Raw genomic sequence first — 18,368 nt, forward strand, 5'->3', positions numbered from 1 at the left:
CACTACCTCGCAGTTCTTGTAAGCAGATCTTACGTTGCTTGTGCGTAATAGCTGCTGATAAGTCCTTCACTAGCTCTGAAGGGAAGAGGAATTTGGTCAAGGGACCATACAAGAGCTCTGCTCTCTGAGCGAGAGTCAATCCTGACGACAGGAAAGAAAAACAGTATAGCTCTTTCTCAATAAAACCTGTTGTAAAAAAAGGTTGTGAATTCGACCGACCCGTTCCTCACGGCTTATCTAGACAGGCAAAAATCATCTGTGACGTCTGCGAGGACTCCTACAGTCCAGTCCATCAAGACGAAGACCTCGATTGTTCTGAAGATGTTCTTCAGTAAGAGAACCATTTCCGACGAGGATCGCATCACCTTAGCCTTAGTCATATCTGAACTACGTGAGGCGTCAACAAAAAGGAGAAGTCTCCTTGGGAGAAGGTAGGAACTTCCAAACCGAGAACCTCCCCAGGCTTGTACCACACACAGGATCTAGAAGCCAATCTCGTATGAGGAAAGGAAAAGGTTGTCCTTACTTGTACTTTCTCTTGAGAATCCAATCGTTCAGAGTCGAAAAAGACCTCTAGACCAATCTGGTTAACACTGTTTCCTTGAAAGAGGAAGATTCCTGGGGTCTACCCTTCAAAAAAACAGCGAGGGCGGGCTCCGAGGTACAGCCTGCTGAAAAGTCCTCCGGATATAAGTCCACCAGAACTGCAAGTAATCTTAAGATCTGCTGCATGAAGAGTTTTCTGTGTTTCCTCCTCTGAGATCTATCCTGGCATATCTGATAAGGTAGCTGGCTTCATAGGTTTTAATGCCTCATTTGCTAGCATTCCTTGAGAGACTCGGCGATCCACCCAGGGAGCTGTAAAAGTCTCTGTGGGGCAGCCACATCTCTAAAGGGTTAGTGATCTCCGAAGGAGAGCGAGTGGGAGAAAACACACGCCTCGCCTTGCATGCTTGTGTCCCGCATGCGTTCAGCATGCTGCGAAGAAGAGTCATGCTGCGTCCAGCATGTCTCGAGGGGGAGACATGTTCAAGTGCTTCCAGCATAAGTACATCATGCTGCAAGGAAGCGTCAACATAGCGACCCGCATGCTGCGAGGCTAAGTCCTCCTCACGTGCGTCCCACATGCTGAATGCGTGTTCAGCATGTCGCGAAGGAGAGACAACTGCTTGTCTAACATGCTGCGGGGACAAGTCCTGACTGCATGAGTCCAGCATGCGTCCAGGTTGCTGTAAGCTTCCAGCGTGCTACATGCGTCCAGCATGCCACGAGGGAGAACCTTGCCGCCTCCCGTAACGCATCCAGATCGCTGCGAGGGAGCGTCCATGAGCGCTGCAGCTCGCGTGCGTTCTTGCCGCGAGAGCGCACTTGGAGCTATGACGTATGCGATTCTGAGGCGGAGGAGCGTCCTGCTCGCGTGTGTATAGTATACGTTGAGCTCGCATGCATCCAGTATGCTGCATGCGTTAAGCATGCTGTGAGGGAGCGTCAAAATCCTTGCCGCCTCCCATAACGCGTCCAGATCGCTGCGAGGGAGCGTTCATGAGTGCTGCAGCTCGCGTGCGTTCTTGCCGCGAGAGCGCGCTTGGAACTATGACGTTCGCGAACCTGACGTGGGGAAGCGGCCCGCTCGCATGCGTCCAGCATGCTATATGCGCCCAGCATGCGTCCCGCAAGCTGTGCGGGAGCGACAAAATCTATGCCGCCTCCCGAAAATGCGTCCAGATCGCTGTGAGGGAGCGACCTCGACGCTCGGTCCCATGACGAGCAACTCTCTTGTCTAGCGGGGAGGGAAAACATAAAACGCCAGCCTCGCGTCAACCGACGGCAAGGATAACACTTTTACCTCGCCTTTCCAATGGCAAGGGTGAGCGTACTGGGATACGTCAACAGGATCGCTCGAAGTTGCTTCTTCAGAGGTGGATGTACAAGTTGTTTCTTCAGTGGTGGATGTGGAAGGGGCTTCTTCAGTGGTGGATGTGGAAGGGGCTTCTTCAGTGGTGGATGTGGAAGGCACTTCTTCGGTGGTGGTTGTGGAAGGCACTTCTTCGGTGGTGGATGTGGAAGTCACTTCAGTTGTGGATGCAGAAGTTGCTTTTTCAGTTGTAGATGTGTAAGTTGCTTCTTCAGTTGTGGATGTGGATGTAGTTTCTTCAGTTGTGAATGTGGAAGTTGCTTCTTCAGTTGGGGATGTTGAAGTCACTTTTTCAATATTGGATGTGGAAGTTGCTTCTTCAGTTGTGGATGATGCTTCTTCTGTGGTGGATGTGTAAGTCGCTTCTTCAGTTGTTGATCCAGAAGTTGCCTCTTTAGTTGTGGATCCAGACGCTGCTTCTTCAGTTGTGGATGTAGAAGTTGCTTCTTCAGTGGTGGATGTAGAAGTCGCTACTTCAGTTGTGAATGTAGAGGTAAATATTTCCAAAAATATACTTATGTCTTGTTGATTAGCATATAAATGCTGTCAATCTCTAAGATAACACTTTAAAAGATCATAAGTGAACAATGTATTACTTTGCAAGTTACCTTGACCTTTATTGATCAGAATGCATGTCAAGCACGGATCCAGCAAGATCAAAAGGGCTCAGTTGTCGGAATACATAATCAAAGCAGCTAGGGGTCCGGGGGCACTGTAAGCCCTGGAAGCTGAAGCAATTTTAGGCTTTATTAGAGCTATTTTCAGGTTTTTTAAACCATTTTCATCTTATATCTATGCAACCATTTTGAAGTAATAACCAGTGTGCGTTGACTAAAAATAAAGTTTGCTCTTATGGCAATATTTTATGTATCACTGGATTCCATTTATTTGGTGTTGTGCCATCCATTGTTATGAAGGTAGGATACTCCTATCTGTTATGAGGACAAGGTTTGAAATCCTATGAAGCTAGAGGAAAGGTCATATCATGCATTTGCATAAAAGTTATTGCAACCTGCTGGATAATTACTTTGTAACGTTGCTAATTTTAATGTCAAGCTTCAGCCCACATCCCAGAAATTAGCTAGAAGAGTACTGGTTAGATGTAGCAGATGATCATGTTTTGTCACATGTCTGAGAAACTTACTCATGCCACCCTTTAGCAGAGGCATCAAAATGATGGTAGCTACTGGGAAGTTTGTAAGCCTACACGGCCTTACTAATTTAAAGACTTAACCAGGTTGGCACTTTCAGGTCACATGATAATAAAGTCTTACTGATAAAATTGATAAAGCTCATGGTAAAGCTTTGGATGCTTCAGAGGAAGATATTGGTAGGTTTCAGAAATGCTTTAATTTACTAGTGCTGGGAGGATGGTAACTTCCTTCCCAAGGATCTTGGGTTAATAGCAATATAGTCGGCCCCTTGCTCGTCCTTGTTTCTCATCAAAATACCCACCCTCATCTTAAGACCCAGCCTTTTTGTACATTCTTTAGCAAAGGACAAGAAAGGGAAAGGGAGGCATTGTAAAACTCAGGATTGCAGATGACATTGGTTCCTTTTTGTGAACAGTTACGTGATCTACTGTTGAATGGACGTAAATACGATAGAGCTGTGTTCCCAGCAACAATTAAAATACTTGTTACAATTCTCTATAACCCATGGTCATTTTGTTTACTGCTCTAAAATGTGTACGTATGTTAGTTTTATTAATAATTATTACTATTAAGCCTTCACTATCACAGTTCCTAATAATAAGAACTGTGATATATTTTCATTTATATTTTCCAACTAGTTACTAATGGAACTCTTCTACTTAAATTAATGCACTAATTGAAATCATAGGGTTCTTCCTCGTCTATTCATATTAATAAGAGTTGGGAAGATAAGCCATTTCATTACTGTTAGCTATATGTTTCAAACATTACATGATTTTACTGAATCTCCGGTTTTTTAGGAAAGTCTACAAAGTATATTTGAATAATAGAGGGTAGGCCTATAATTACATATGAGTCTTTCAGTCGAGAAATCGCGATTAAAATTTGCCAATTTTCAATCGCGAATTACTCGGTAAATATAATAGCTAGGAGTTTCATATTTGTTATAAATAGTAGCAAATTTTATATTTATAACAAATATGAAACTCCTAGCTATTATATTTACCGAGTAATTCGCGATTGAAAATTGGCAATTTTCAATCGCGATTTCTGACACTTTTTAAAATGGCACTTGGCATGTTTCTCGACTGAAAGACTCATATAACCTTCTCTCAAGAAGATTGAAGTAAAGAGGTAAAGACAACACAAGTAGTTAAAAGTGGCCTTAAACTAATGTGACTAAATATATTATGAGAGGCTGTTTGTTTTTGGTTTCAGTCTAAGAGAGTACCCAACAAGGAGAAATTTGGATCAAGTCACAGTCTTAGTTGGCATTGCATTGCGCAATTGTTCAGGCCCTTATGCGACAGTCTCACAGGAAATGAAATATAACTGCTGGTTGCTTCATGCTCTGGGAATCAAAAGCTGGTTCTTGACACCTAAGTACTTAATGCTCCATCTTCTGCCATTGCTTAAATGAGATAATAATCATTAAATTATACGAGGTCTTGCCAGAAAGATTCATAGATTCACCTATGCAGCCATCACCTTCCGAAGATTTTTTTTTTTTTTTTTTTAGAATCAACATAGATACAAATTTTTTTTTAAGTTGCATGTTCACACATGGATGTAGAAGCTGTATGTTCAAAAGTGGATGCAAAAGAAGCATGTTGAAAAGTTGACGTAGAAGTTGCATGTTGAAAAGTTGACGTAGAAGTTGCATGTTGAAAAGTGGATAGAGGGGTTTCAAGTTCAAAAGCGGATAAAGAAGTTGCCTGTTCTGTTAAAAAAGGATAAGACGTTGCATGTTCAAAATTGGATGTAAGAATTACTTGCTTTGAGACAGAGGTAGAACTTACTTGTTCAGTGGTCGATGTAGAATTTCCATGTTTTGTGTTAGTTGTAAAGGTTGCATGTTCCGTAGTAAATGTAGGAGTTAGTTGCTGTGAGGTAGACGTAGCAATCAGTTGTTCAGTAGACGATTTAGAAGTTCCACGTTCAGTGCTGGATGTATAAGTTGGTTGTTCAGTATTGGTTCTTAATGGTGCTTCTTCAGTGGTGGTTGAAAAAATGGATGTTCCCGTAGAATATATAGAAGTGGCTTTTTCAGTGGTGGATGTAGAAGTGGCCTCTTCAACAGTGGATGTGGAGGTGTCTTCTTCAATAGTGGATGTAGAAGTGGTTTTTTCAGTGATGGATGGAGGAGTCGCTTCTTCAGTGGTGGATGTAGAAATCGCTTCTTCAGTGCTGGATGTAGAAATTGCTTCTTCAGTGGTGGATGTAGAAGTAGCTTCTTCAGTTGAAGATGTAGAAGTCACTTCTTCAGTTGAAGATGTAGAAGTCACTTCTTCAGAGGTGGATGTAGAAGTCTCTTCTTCAGTGGTGGATGTTGAAGTAGCTTCTTCAGTTGAAGATGTAGAAGTCACTTCTTCAGTTGAAGATGTAATAGTCACTTCTTCAGAGGTGGATGTAGAAGTCTCTTCTTCAGTGGTGGATGTAGAAGTAGCTTCTTCAGTTGAAGATGTAGAAGTCACTTCTTCAGTTGAAGATGTAGAAGTCACTTCTTCAGAGGTGGATGTAGAAGTCTCTTCTTCAGTGGTGGATGTAGAAGTAGCTTCTTCAGGGGTGGATGTAGAAGTTGCTTCTTCAGGGGTGGATGTAGAAATCACTACTTCAGTGGTGGATGTAGAAATCTCTACTTCAGTGGTGGATGTAGAACTCGCTTCTTCAGTGGTGGATGGAGAAGTTGCTTCTTCAGTGGTGTATGTAGGAGTCATTTCTTCAGTGGTGGATGTAGAAGTCGTTTCTTCAGTGGTGGATGAAGTCGTTTCTTCAGTGGTGGATGTAGAAGTCGCTTCTTCAGTGGTGGATGTAGAAGTCGCTTCTTCAGTGGTGGATGTAGAAGTCGCTTCTTCAGTGGTGGATGTAGAAGTCGCTTCTTCAGTGGTGGATGTAGAAGTCGCTTCTTCAGTGGTGTAAGTAGGAGTCATTTCTTCATTGGTGGATGTAGGAGTCATTTCTTCAGTGGTGGATGAAGTCGTTTCTTCAGTGGTGGATGTAGAAGTCGCTTCTTCAGTGGTGGATGTCGAAGTCGCTTCTTCAGTGGTGGATGTAGGAGTCGCTTCTTCAGTGGTGGATTTAGAAGTCGCTTCTTCAGTGGTGGATGTAGAAGTCGCTTCTTCAGCGGTGGATGTAGAAGTCGCTTCTTCAGTGGTGGATGTAGAAGTCGCTTCTTCAGCGGTGGATGTAGAAGTCGCTTCTTCAGTGGTGGATGTAGGAGTCGCTTCTTCAGTGGTGGATTTAGAAGTCGCTTCTTCAGTGGTGGATGTAGAAGTTGCTTCTTCAGCGGTGGATGTAGAAGTCGCTTCTTCAGTGGTGGATGTAGAAGTCGCTTCTTCAGTGGTGGATGAAGAAGTCGCTTCTTCAGTGGTGGATGAAGAAGTCGCTTCTTCAGTGGTAGATGTAGAAGTTGCTTCTTCAGTGGTGGATGTAGAAGTCACTTCTTCAGTGGTGGAAGTAGAAGCTTCTTCAGTGGTGGATGTAGAAGTTGCTTCTTCAGTGGTGGATGTAGAAGTTGCTTCTTCAGTGGTGGATGTAGAAATCATTTCTTCAGTGGTGTATATAGAAGTAGTTTCTTCAGTGGTGGATGTAGAAGTTGCTTCTTCAGTGGTGGATGTAGAAGTCATTTCTTCAGTGGTGGATGTAGAAGTCGCTTCTTCAGTGGTGGATGTAGAAGTCGCTTCTTCAGTGGTGGATGTAGAAGTCGCTACTTCAGTGGTGGATGTAAAAGTTGCTTCTTCAGTGGAGGATGTAGAAGTAGCTTCTTCAGTGGTGGATGTAGAAGTCACTTCTTCAGTTGAAGATGTAGAAGTTGCTTTTTCTGTGGTGGATGTAGAAGTGGCTTCTTCAGTGATGGATGTAGAAGTTGCTTCTTCAGTGGAGGATGTAGAAGTCACTTCTTCAGTTGTGGATGTAGAAGTTCCTTTTATAGTTGTGGATGTAGAAGTTGGTCCTTCAGTGGTGGATGTTGAAGTCGCTTCTTCAGTGGTGGATGTAGAAGTCTCTTCTTCAGTTGTGAATACAGAAGTTGCTTCCTCGGTGGTGGATGTAGGAGTTTCTTTTTGAGTGGTGGATGTAGAAATTGCTCGTTCCGATGTGGATTTAGTTGTTTGTACAATGTTTGTTGTAGTTCTTGGTGTTGTGGTCGTTGAAAGTGGAAGTAATGTAGAGGATGTTGAGGTTGTTATTGTTGTGGTGATTGTAGAAGTTACTGGTATAGTAGTGGTCGAGGTATTTCCCTGAAAATCAGTAGTTGTCGAGGTTAATGGTACAGTGATGGTCATATGATATACGGTCGAAGATGTAACTGTTTAAGTTTCTGGTCTAACTGTATGTGGAGAAGTTTAAGGGTCCCTTGTGAAAATAAAAATGGTTGATTCAGTGTTGGTCAAAGAGTGTGCTGGTAAAGTAATAGATATTAAAGTTGTTGGTCCAAGAGTGGCTGTAAAAGTGTCAAATACAATGTTCATTGTATAATTCCCAGAGAAAGATATGGTTGAAGAGGTTTTTGCTTTTGTTGTTGTGGAGAAGTGGCAAGTATAGTTGAGAAATTTGTGAGTTTTTTGTACAAATTCAGTAATAAAGTTGTTGGTAAAAAGTAGATTATACAACCTATAAGTATTGTTGTGGTTATGTATGGTGTTTTAATGTGGTCATAACATGGTTCAGATTGCTCACACAACTGTTTGGTACTGAAGATGTGGAAACTAAAACTAGAAAAATTTAGAATGTTAACTGGTTAAACATTCAGTAACTTACGTTCATGTGAAATGTTTTCTGTTGTGCAAACTTCTCTGATACTAATAGACTATAACTTATGGTGATGGAATATGCAACAAGTGATGTATCTGTTGAATGACTGGCAGACTTCCTGTGACTTTATAAGCACTCTTTTAAAGACTTGGTTTACCTGCATTATTTTTGAAAATTGTTTTTCAACTATGAACCCACGATTTCCTGTCACTGCCGAGGTAGATGTTATATTTATTATAATCAGTCTTGTTATTGTTATCATAATCATTATCAGTTATCGTATGTACTTTATCATTATTATCATTATCATCAGCAATAATAATGATTACATCCCTATTATTAATGTTATTATTATAGGTTTCTAATGATGTCTGGTTTGCAAACTATTAATATTATTGAGTCCTATAATTAATATCCTTTTCATCGCCAATCTTATGGATAGCCACAGGTGCTATGGTTGCTTCACTGGCAGGATGATAACCTTCTTCCTAAGGATCTTCGGTACATATCAGAGTACAGTACTGTAGCTGGTCACTTACTCTTCATTGTTTCTCCTCAAAATACGCACTCTCATTTCAAGAACAAAAATTTTTGTACATTCTTTGGGAATGCTAAAGAAAGGTATAGGGGGCCATTGTAAAACTCAGGATTGTAAATGACCTTGGTTTCTTCCTGTGAACATTTACATGATCTGATTTTAAACAGACATAAATACGATTGTTCTGTGTACCCAGCAGCAATTAAAATACTGGTTACAATTCTGTACAATACATGGCCATTTCATTCAGTGTTCTAAAATGTATACGTATGTTAGTAGTATCATTAATAACAATGATTCAAGCCTTAACTGCAAACCATACTACTACTTATTACCACAATATATAAAATAATAGGAACTGTGCTATAATTTTCATTTATATTTTCCAACAAAGAGCTATGTTTATTCAAAAGTACACAACTAATTTTGTATTGAAACTCTTCCATTTAAATCAGTGAGATCCACTATGGCCACAGGGTTCTTCAACTCATATTAAGTATAATAGAGAAGCTAATCTTTTTCCTTACTGTTTACCAAATCCCCAAGCTTCCAGGGCAGACCAGAACTTTGTACAGAAACTAGTCATACATGAAGATAAAAATTAGTCAGAAGTCACAAAAGCTTTTGTTATCTAAATATACGAAGTATATTCGAATAATAGTGAGTATATTGACATACAAGTAACCTTCTTTCAAGAAAATTGAAGTAAAGAGGTATAGACACAACACAAGATGTTAAAAGTAGCTATAAACTAGTGAGTGACTAAATATATTATGAGAGGTTGTTTGTTTTTGTTTTCAGTCTAAAAGAGTACCTAGCACTGAGAAATTTGCATAAATTCACAGTGCCTTGGTTGGCATCGCATTGTGCAGAGGTAATCCTTCAGGCCCTTATGCCACATGCCACATAGTCTCACAGGAACTGAAATACAACTTCTGGTTGCTTCGTACTCTGGGAACCAAAAGTTGGTTCTCTACCAAATAAATGTTTGAGGAGCAACTCTTGTCACCTAAGTACTAATTGGTCTATCTTCTGTCATTGTTTAGACGTGATAATCCTTTAATTATACCCGGCCATTTCAGAGATTCATAGATATATACTAAAACACCTCTGCAGTCATGACCTTCCAAAGGTATACTATTTTAGTTAACAGGAATAAAGATTTATAACCTTCTATCAAGTTCTGGAAAATTTGTCAAATATTTTCATAAGCTCCATGAAGCCAAGTCTAGCAAAGTGAACACATATAAATATTCTGGAACAACTTCAAGAATGAATGTTCTGGCAAAGTTCCATTGTATGCAAAAAGGCAAGGCATATACTAGAGCCATTCTCGGGCAGCCTAATTTTACAGTAACCTCCTTGATGAGGTCATCCCCATCCTTATTCATAGGTTACCTTGTTCCTGAAAACAGTTTGGTTTTGATAAGAGAACCTTTTTTTTTTACTCCAGCTGGAAAACAGTTCACACAAAGGCGGCTGCAAAATGCCAGTAAAGAGGTACCGGCAGCCTCGACTTATTTGACGTGTCCAACAGGTGGCAAAATATAAAAGTTCAATACTGGCTCAGTAACGGTTACCCACATCAATGTACAAAAACAGCTGGAGTATTGACACCACGTATGAGAACTATTCACACTACACTGAATATTTATTGAGGAACTTTAAGAGTCATCCATTATATTGGGCTAATTATCCTCAGTGCTAAATAAGTTTTACTATATTCTAATCTCACTCTTATTCAGCCAAAATTTAGTAAGATAGTATTGCATTCTTTTGTCTCCCAAATTCAGTAATTCTAAGGCAAAATCAGCCCTCAAAATGAACAATTGTCAGAGGAATCGTGTTTCATTTAGCTATTTTTTCATTCCCCTCTTGTCATGCTTATTATTTTCTGTATTACTTATGAAGTTTTATTTTTCCTTTCAAGTATAATGTACATTTTTTAACCCTTAAAACATAAGGAAAGGTCATTTAGGGATGGTGTAGTTTTAGTGAAACCTTGCATGTGGGAGGCAGAATACCAACCATAGTTTCAAAGTACTGGTTAGCCTTTGAATAAGCTCTCCCAGCTTACAGACAAGTCCATTGTATTTAATATATGGTGTATACTAAAAGTTGAAGGGTATATAAAAGAATGCTTTTCCCCATGTGGCTAATTCACTACACCAAAATCACCTACTTCATGGAATTCAAGTAAAGTTTCACCATCGAATTATGAAAAAGGTCGAAACTTATTTACTGAATTACTGTAGTACTCCAAAATTAGTATCGACACATTGTTGACTTCTGAAGTGAACCTGTGAATTTTATATGGATAATTACAATTATGTATAATCCCTGACTACTGAACGACATAGTAACTTACGCAACGATTTAGATCCTCCACATCAGTGATGTTCTTGATTTGTCTCTCAAACGAAGGAACACTTGATAACATGCTAATATGCTCTGTGAAGGAAGCATCACTACTGTTAAGTGTGACTTCAGGTTGGCTGAAAAAATGAGGCAAAGATGAAAACTTCAACAACCAAATCATCCAATGATTGCATTTAAATGTGCCAAAAAGATTTCTAGTAAAAAAAAAAAAATGAAAATTATAATAAATCACAAATACCTGAAATACCAGAAATAAAAAATTAGAAGATTATGTTATAATTTCTCAATGCAAATCTATAAAATCTTCCCCACATTAATGTTGGATGAAGTTGTACCAGTTCAATGATATGCAATTGCATAATACTAAGATGATTTAGTTGCTCTTTCATTATACATTATACCAATTTACATGAACTATCAGTCATTTTGATTCTTAATCTGAGTTTGGTTAGTTTTACATACAATGGAAGAAGCTAAAATTTGTGACTGGGTTTGGTTTAGTTCCTTAATAAGATTATAATTAGCATTGATTTCAGAAACTAAAACTTATGCAATCACCTTTCATTTTCTAGGTTACATGAAACTTCAGCTACACCTGATTTTTAAATTCCAGTATATACTGTATTTCCAATACTGATATATTACCAATAAGATAATGCATTTTGATTTCAACTACGATAAAAAAAAATTTAATTGTAAAGCTTGTCTATGTTAGTAATTATGTGTAAGGTAACTACTCATCTGGGAGATCCAATATATTACTGGGTGGATTACCAAACAGATCTGATATGTAATCAGTAACATCTAAGTGAAAAACAATTAGTAAAAGGTGTTTTGGGATCAAGGAACTGTAACTATTTCATATAACATACTATATAACCAGATAATTATATCTTGTTACTGATACAATAAAATGAATACTTTATAGACAGCAAGTGATACATTATGTGACAGCTCTTCGGGCAATAAAAACTGAAAATTGTTCAGCAATAAACATTCAACTTTGTGTATGTACAGTGCTGTTGCATGAAATAATCTTATATCAACTGAACCCTTTAATGAACTTTAGTCTTAAACTAATATCTAGTTGATTCGAGAAGCAGGATACATTTGGGAGCATGAAACCGAAAATCGGGAACTTATTTGATGATTACAGTCGCAAATAAACAATTTTCAAATCTTTGGTCCTCTTCACAAAGTAGGATAGATCACAGAATTAAATTTAATACGATTCCCCCCCAAAAAAAATCAATGAAAACAGCAATTATGGATCTGGAAACTAAAATTTAAAAGCTAAGAGCATAAAATAGCAAAAGATTGATAAAAAGATGATGGAACTGTCCTTATCCCTCAAAGGGCCAAAAGTCATCTATCTAACAAAACTTTTGATAGAAACAGGAACATGGTATTATTTCTTACACAAGTATTGAGAAACAAAACTTTGAAAGGTCAAGGTACAAAGGTTATGACACAGAATAAGCTTCAAGAACAAGGTTACATGGTAACTAACAAGCAAAATGTACTTAAATTACTGTAGCATCCAGGATGACCCACTGTATGGAAATAGAAACATTAATGCTTCCAGCAACAATGCAAGCCACAATTGAAAGGGTATACTGAAAACTTCCAAAAATAACATACATTTTCTTGTACTATAACTGAAGGGATACAGTAGTTTACAGTATTTATTCGAACTAACTTAGGCAGAAACAGGTTATATAAAAATCCCAAAATTTTCCTAGCTATACAAACCTGTATCTTTTAGATAGGGAATAAGTTTTCAGTGTGAGCTGCACGGGCGTTAAATCATCTGACGACCAGTTAAGCTATAGGTGGGAGCGAGGGCAAGGTATTTTATTGGAAGGAACAGGGTTGAACGGAGGAAGGGTGTATCCAATCTGTAATCCCATGGCTGTTGGAAAGCAACCTCAAACACAACCCATGGGACCGGACCGGGGGGAGAAAACACAGGGAGCTTCCTGTTAAGCCATGTGTTATATAGTTCAATCCCTTGGAAACCCATGAACACGAAGCCTCTACATTACACAGGGATGTAGAGACTAATCTGACCCTACAACCCTCCCTTGGTGACTAAGCATGTCTGCTAGTCCATTCCTCTGGCTAAGAATGTACTTAGCTGACAATTCTATGGCATGGAATGCCCTCCCAACATGCATCTGCTTCATCATCTTGCAGAGCTAGACATAGGTTATTAAAGTGGCGTTGTTTCAAGAGCCCATTGGATCCTTCCTCAATGTTCTTGGAATGCTTGCAATGCTAGAAAGGCTTCTAGCCTCAGGATGTCAAAGAGTAGATGTTTTCTCTTCATACAACACCCCTGAGATGACCAGGTCATTCAGACATGTGCCCCTCCTCTCTTTCAATATATCTGAGCACAGCTTCATGTCAGGAAGCAGAAGTCGAGTGGGACTTCACTGTGAAGATACCTTGTTCAGCCAATAGGTAAAATTGACCCAATCCTCCTATCTGGCTGGCACGAGGAGGGATGTAGATACCTGGAAATTGGTCAGAGATTCTTTAAATAATAATGAAGAGATCTCTGGCAAAGGCACCAATTTGAGAACAAGCTTCTCCAGTGAGGAGAAGTTGCCTAGAAAATTTGGCCAGTGTCATGCTGGTAGTTCTGTATTTTGACAGAACAGACACGCTACCTACTTGGGCTGGCTGATCCAATTGTTTTGCTGTCCGACTCTCGTTACTGTTGTGTTTACCATGTCCAAGGTTTTCAACCTCAGCTTGGGCAAGAGATTTGAAGCTGGAAAATTAAGAAGTCTGACAAGCCAACAAGAATGAACCAAGGCCGTCTCAAGTACAGGCCTGGTCAATGGGGGAAGAAGTAGGCACGAGTAGGTCGATTGATATGGAGACGGGACATCTGGCCATCCTCAACCCTTCTTTCTATCACACACCACTCACTATGCATACAATTTGTTTCTCGTTACAGTTCACAGCTGATAATCCTCAGAAAAATTAAGAGATCATACACACCAAAGGAGACGACTTTGAATAATCCAGCTAAGAAAAATTAGACAGAAAAAAGTAATAAAATCAAAATAAAACTTTCCCGAGGCAGTAGCCTTATTACAAGACCCACCGATTCCAAACTACGCTTGTATACCGAAAAAATATGTTATTTTTATAATAAAAAAATTTTTGAATATACTTACCCGGTGATTATATAAGCTGCAGCTCTGCTGCCCGACAGAAAAACTCTACGCTCAAAATCCGCCAGCGATCGCTATGCAGGTAGGGGGTGTACTTCAACAGCGCCATCTGTCGTGCAGGTACTCAGTACTCAATGTAAACACAGAACTCAATTTTCTCCTCGGTCCACTGGGTCTCTATTGGGGAGGAAGGGAGGGTCCTTTAATATATAATCACCGGGTAAGTATATTCAAATTTATTTTATTATAAAAATAACATTTTTTCAATATTAAACTTAGCCGGTGATTATATAAGCTGATTCACACCCAGGGGGGTGGGTAGAGACCAGCATTAATTGTTTACATTATTATGAGCTAAGGATTTTGTATTTCATTTTAGCAGTTATTCAAAATAACAAACATAAAATAAATAAGTACCTGATAAGGAAGTCGACTTGAACAATTACTCTGCCTTTTTTAAGTACGTCTTCCTTACTGAGCCTCGCGATCCTCTTAGGATGCTGAGCGACTCCTAGGAGCTGAAGTATCAAGGGTTGCAACCCATACTACAGGACCTCATCAAAACCTCTAATCTAGGCGCTCTCAAGAAAAGAATTTGACCACCCGCCAAATCAACCAGGATGCGAAAGGCTTCTTAGCCTTCCGGACAACCCAAAAACAACAATAAAAACATTTCAAGAGAAAGATTAAAAAGGTTATGGAATTAGGGGAATGTAGTGGTTGAGCCCTCACCCACTACTGCACTCGCTGCTACGAATGGTCCCAGGGTGTAGCAGTTCTCGTAAAGAGACTGGACATCTTTAAGTTAAAAAGACGCGAACACTGACTTGCTTCTCCAATAGGTTGCGTCCATTATACTCTGCAGAGATCTATTTTGTTTAAAGGCCACTGAAGTTGCGACAGCTCTAACTTCATGTGTCCTTACCTTCAGCAAAGCATGGTCTTCCTCATTCAGATAGGAATGAGCTTCTCGTATCAACAGTCTGATATAATAGGAAACTGCATTCTTTGACATAGGCAAAGAAGGTTTCTTAATAGAACACCATAAAGCTTCTGACTGTCCTCGTAAAGGTTTAGTTCGTCTTAAATAGAACTTAAGAGCTCTAACAGGGCATAAGACTCTTTCTAGTTCATTTCCAACCATATTTGAAAGGCTTGGAATATCGAACGATTTCGGCCAAGGACGAGAAGGTAGCTCGTTTTTGGCTAGAAAACCAAGCTGTAAAGAACATGTAGCCGTTTCAGATGAAAATCCGATGTTCCTGCTGAAGGCGTGAATCTCACCGACTCTTTTAGCTGTGGCTAAGCAAACCAGGAAAAGAGTCTTTAAAGTGAGATCTTTAAAGGAGGCTGATTGTAGTGGCTCGAACCTTTCTGACATAAGGAATCTTAGTACCACGTCTAAATTCCAACCAGGTGTAGCCAAACGACGCTCCTTCGTGGTCTCAAAAGACTTAAGGAGGTCCTGTAGATCTTTGTTGTTGGAAAGATCTAAGCCTCTGTGACGGAAGACTGCTGCCAACATGCTTCTGTAACCTTTGATAGTGGGAGCTGAAAGAGATCTTTCTTTCCTCAGGTATAATAGGAAGTCAGCTATTTGGGTTACAGAGGTACTGGTCGAGGATACTGATACCGACTTGCACCAGTTTCGGAAGACTTCCCACTTCGACTGGTAGACTCTAAGAGTGGATGTCCTCCTTGCTCTAGCAATCGCCCTGGCTGCCTCCTTCGAAAAGCCTCTAGCTCTAGAGAGTCTTTCGATAGTCTGAAGGCAGTCAGACGAAGAGCGTGGAGGCCTGGGTATACCTTCTTTACGTGTGGCTGACGTAGAAGGTCCACTCTTAGAGGAAGAGTTCTGGGAACGTCTACCAGCTATTGAAGTACCTCGGTGAACCATTCTCTCGCGGGACAAAGAGGGGAGCAACTAACGTCAACCTTGTCCCTTCGTGAGAGGCGAACTTCTGCAGTACCTTGTTGACAATCTTGAACGGGGGGAATGCATAAAGGTCTAGATGGGACCAATCCAGTAGAAAGGCATCTATATGAACTGTTGCTGGGTCCGGGATTGGTGAGCAATATATTGGGAGCCTCTTGGTCATCGAGGTTGCGAAGAGATCTATGGTAGGTTGGCCCCATGTGGCCCATAGTCTCTTGCACACATCCTTGTGTAGGGTCCATTCTGTTGGAATGATTTGACCCCTCCGACTGAGGCAATCCGCCATGACATTCATGTTGCCTTGGATGAACCTCGTTACTAGAGAAAGGTTTAGATCTCTTGACCAGGTGAGGAGGTCCCTTGCGATCTCGTACAACGTCATAGAATGGGTCCCTCCTTGCTTGGAGATGTACGCCAAGGCCGTGGTGTTGTCCGAGTTCACCTCCACCACTTTGCCTTGAAGGAGGGACTTGAAGCTTTTCAAGGCCAGATGAACTGCCAGTAGCTCCTTGCAGTTGATATGTAACGTTCTTTGATTCGAGTTCCAAGTTCCCGAGCATTCCCGACCGTCTAATGTCGCACCCCAGCCCGTGTCCGATGCGTCCGAGAAGAGAACGTGGTTGGGGGTCTGAACAGCCAGGGGCAGACCCTCTCTGAGGTTGATACTGTCCTTCCACCAAGTCAGTGCTGACTTCATCTTCTCGGAAATGGGGATCGAGACCGCTTCTAGCGTCTTGTCCTTTTTCCAGTAAACAGCTAGGTGAAATTGAAGGGGAGGGAGGTGTAGTCTCCCTAACGAAACGAACTTTTCCAGGGATGAAAGCGTCCCTATCAGACTCATCCACTGTCTGACTGAACATCGTTCCTTCTTTAGCATGTTCTGGATGCATACCTGGGCTTGACTTGTTCTGGGGGCCGACGGAAAAGCCCGAAAAGCTTGACTGTGAATCTCCATCCCTAAATACACTATAGTTTGGGATGGGACCAGTTGGGACTTTTCCATATTGACCAGGAGACCCAATTCCTTGATCAGATCTAGAGTCCACTTTAGATTCTCCACACAGCGACGACTGGAAGAAGCTCTTAGAAGCCAGTCGTCCAAATAGAGGGAGGCTCTGATATCCGCTAAATGCAGGAATTTGGCAATATTCCTCATCAGCCTCGTAAACACAAGAGGAGCTGTGCTTAGGCCAAAGCACAGGGCTTGAAATTGGTAGACAACCTATTCGTAAACGAATCTCAGAAAAGGTTGGGATTCTGGGTGGATGGGGACGTGAAAGTATGCGTCCCTTAGGTCTAAAGAGACCATCCAGTCTTCCTTCCTGACCGCTGCTAGAACGGACTTTGTGGTCTCCATGGCGAACGTCTGCTTTGTGACAAAGACATTCAGCGCACTGACGTCTAGCACCGGCCTCCACCCTCCTGTCTTCTTTACCACTAAGAAGAGACGGTTGTAGAAGCCCGGGGATTGATGGTCCAGGACTTTGACTACCGCTCCCTTTTCTAGTAAGAGAGACACCTCCTGCTTCAAAGCTAGTCTCTTGTCTTCCTCTCTGTACGTGGGAGAGAGATCGATGGGAGACGTTGCTAGAGGGGGTTTGCGTACAAACGGGATCTTGTACCCTTCTCTGAGCAACTTCACAGATTGTGCATCTGCGCCCCTTTTCTCCCAGGTCTGCCAGAAGTTCTTGAGTCTGGCTCCCACTGCTGTCTGAAGAAGGTGGCAGTCAGACTCTGCCTTTAAAGGACTTGGTACCTTTCTTCTTCCCACGTCTCCCTTCGGCACGAGCACCTCCTCTGCTGGAGGCTCTGCCACGAAAGGGCGGAATGAATCTGGACGCTGGAGTGTCCATCCTGGGTCTAGACAAGGTAGGCAAAGGGGTGGCTTTGCGGGCAGAGGACGCAACCAGGTCATGGGTGTCTTTCTGAATCAAGAAGGCAGCAATCTCCTTTATCAAGTCCTCTGGGAAAAGGCACTTTGAGAGAGGAGCAAAAAGAAGTTCCGATCTCTGACACGGTGTTACTCCAGCTGACAGGAAAGAGCAAAGGTTTTCCCGTTTCTTGAGGACCCCGGATACGAACGAAGCCGCAAGCTCACTGGATCCGTCACGTATGGCCTTGTCCATGCAGGACATAATGAGCAAGGAAGCTTCCTTGTCAGAAGGGGAGATCTTCCTGCTCAAAGCTCCCAGACACCAGTCCAAAAAGTTAAAGACCTCGAAGGCTCTAAACACTCCTTTCAACAGATGGTCTAAGTCTGAAGGAGACCAACATATCTTAGAGCGTCTCATGGCTAGCCTGCGGGGAGAGTCTACTAGACTTGAGAAGTCGCCCTGGGCAGAGGCAGGAACTCCCAAGCCGAGAACTTCTCCCGTGGCATACCAGACGCTCGATCTGGAAGAGAGTCTCGCAGGGGGAAACGTAAATGCTGTCTTCCCTAGGTTCTTTTTGGACTGCATCCAATCTCCTAAAACTCGTAAAGCTCTCTTGGACGAGCGGGCGAGGACGA

General features: G+C 41.4%; 1 protein-coding gene across 1 annotated transcript in view; it reads right to left on the minus strand.

Moving 5' to 3' along the window:
* The window catches only part of LOC137650134 (mucin-2-like), a 278,523-nt gene that overhangs the window by 87,202 nt on the left and 172,953 nt on the right, over positions 1-18,368 (minus strand). The window contains exon 32 of the mRNA XM_068383280.1: positions 10,728-10,854. Coding sequence (XP_068239381.1) covers positions 10,728-10,854 — 127 coding nt within the window. The remainder of the gene's footprint in view (positions 1-10,727; positions 10,855-18,368) is intronic.

The sequence above is a fragment of the Palaemon carinicauda genome, chromosome 11 (assembly GCF_036898095.1).
Source record: "Palaemon carinicauda isolate YSFRI2023 chromosome 11, ASM3689809v2, whole genome shotgun sequence".
NCBI classification, from domain to species: Eukaryota; Metazoa; Arthropoda; class Malacostraca; order Decapoda; family Palaemonidae; genus Palaemon; species Palaemon carinicauda.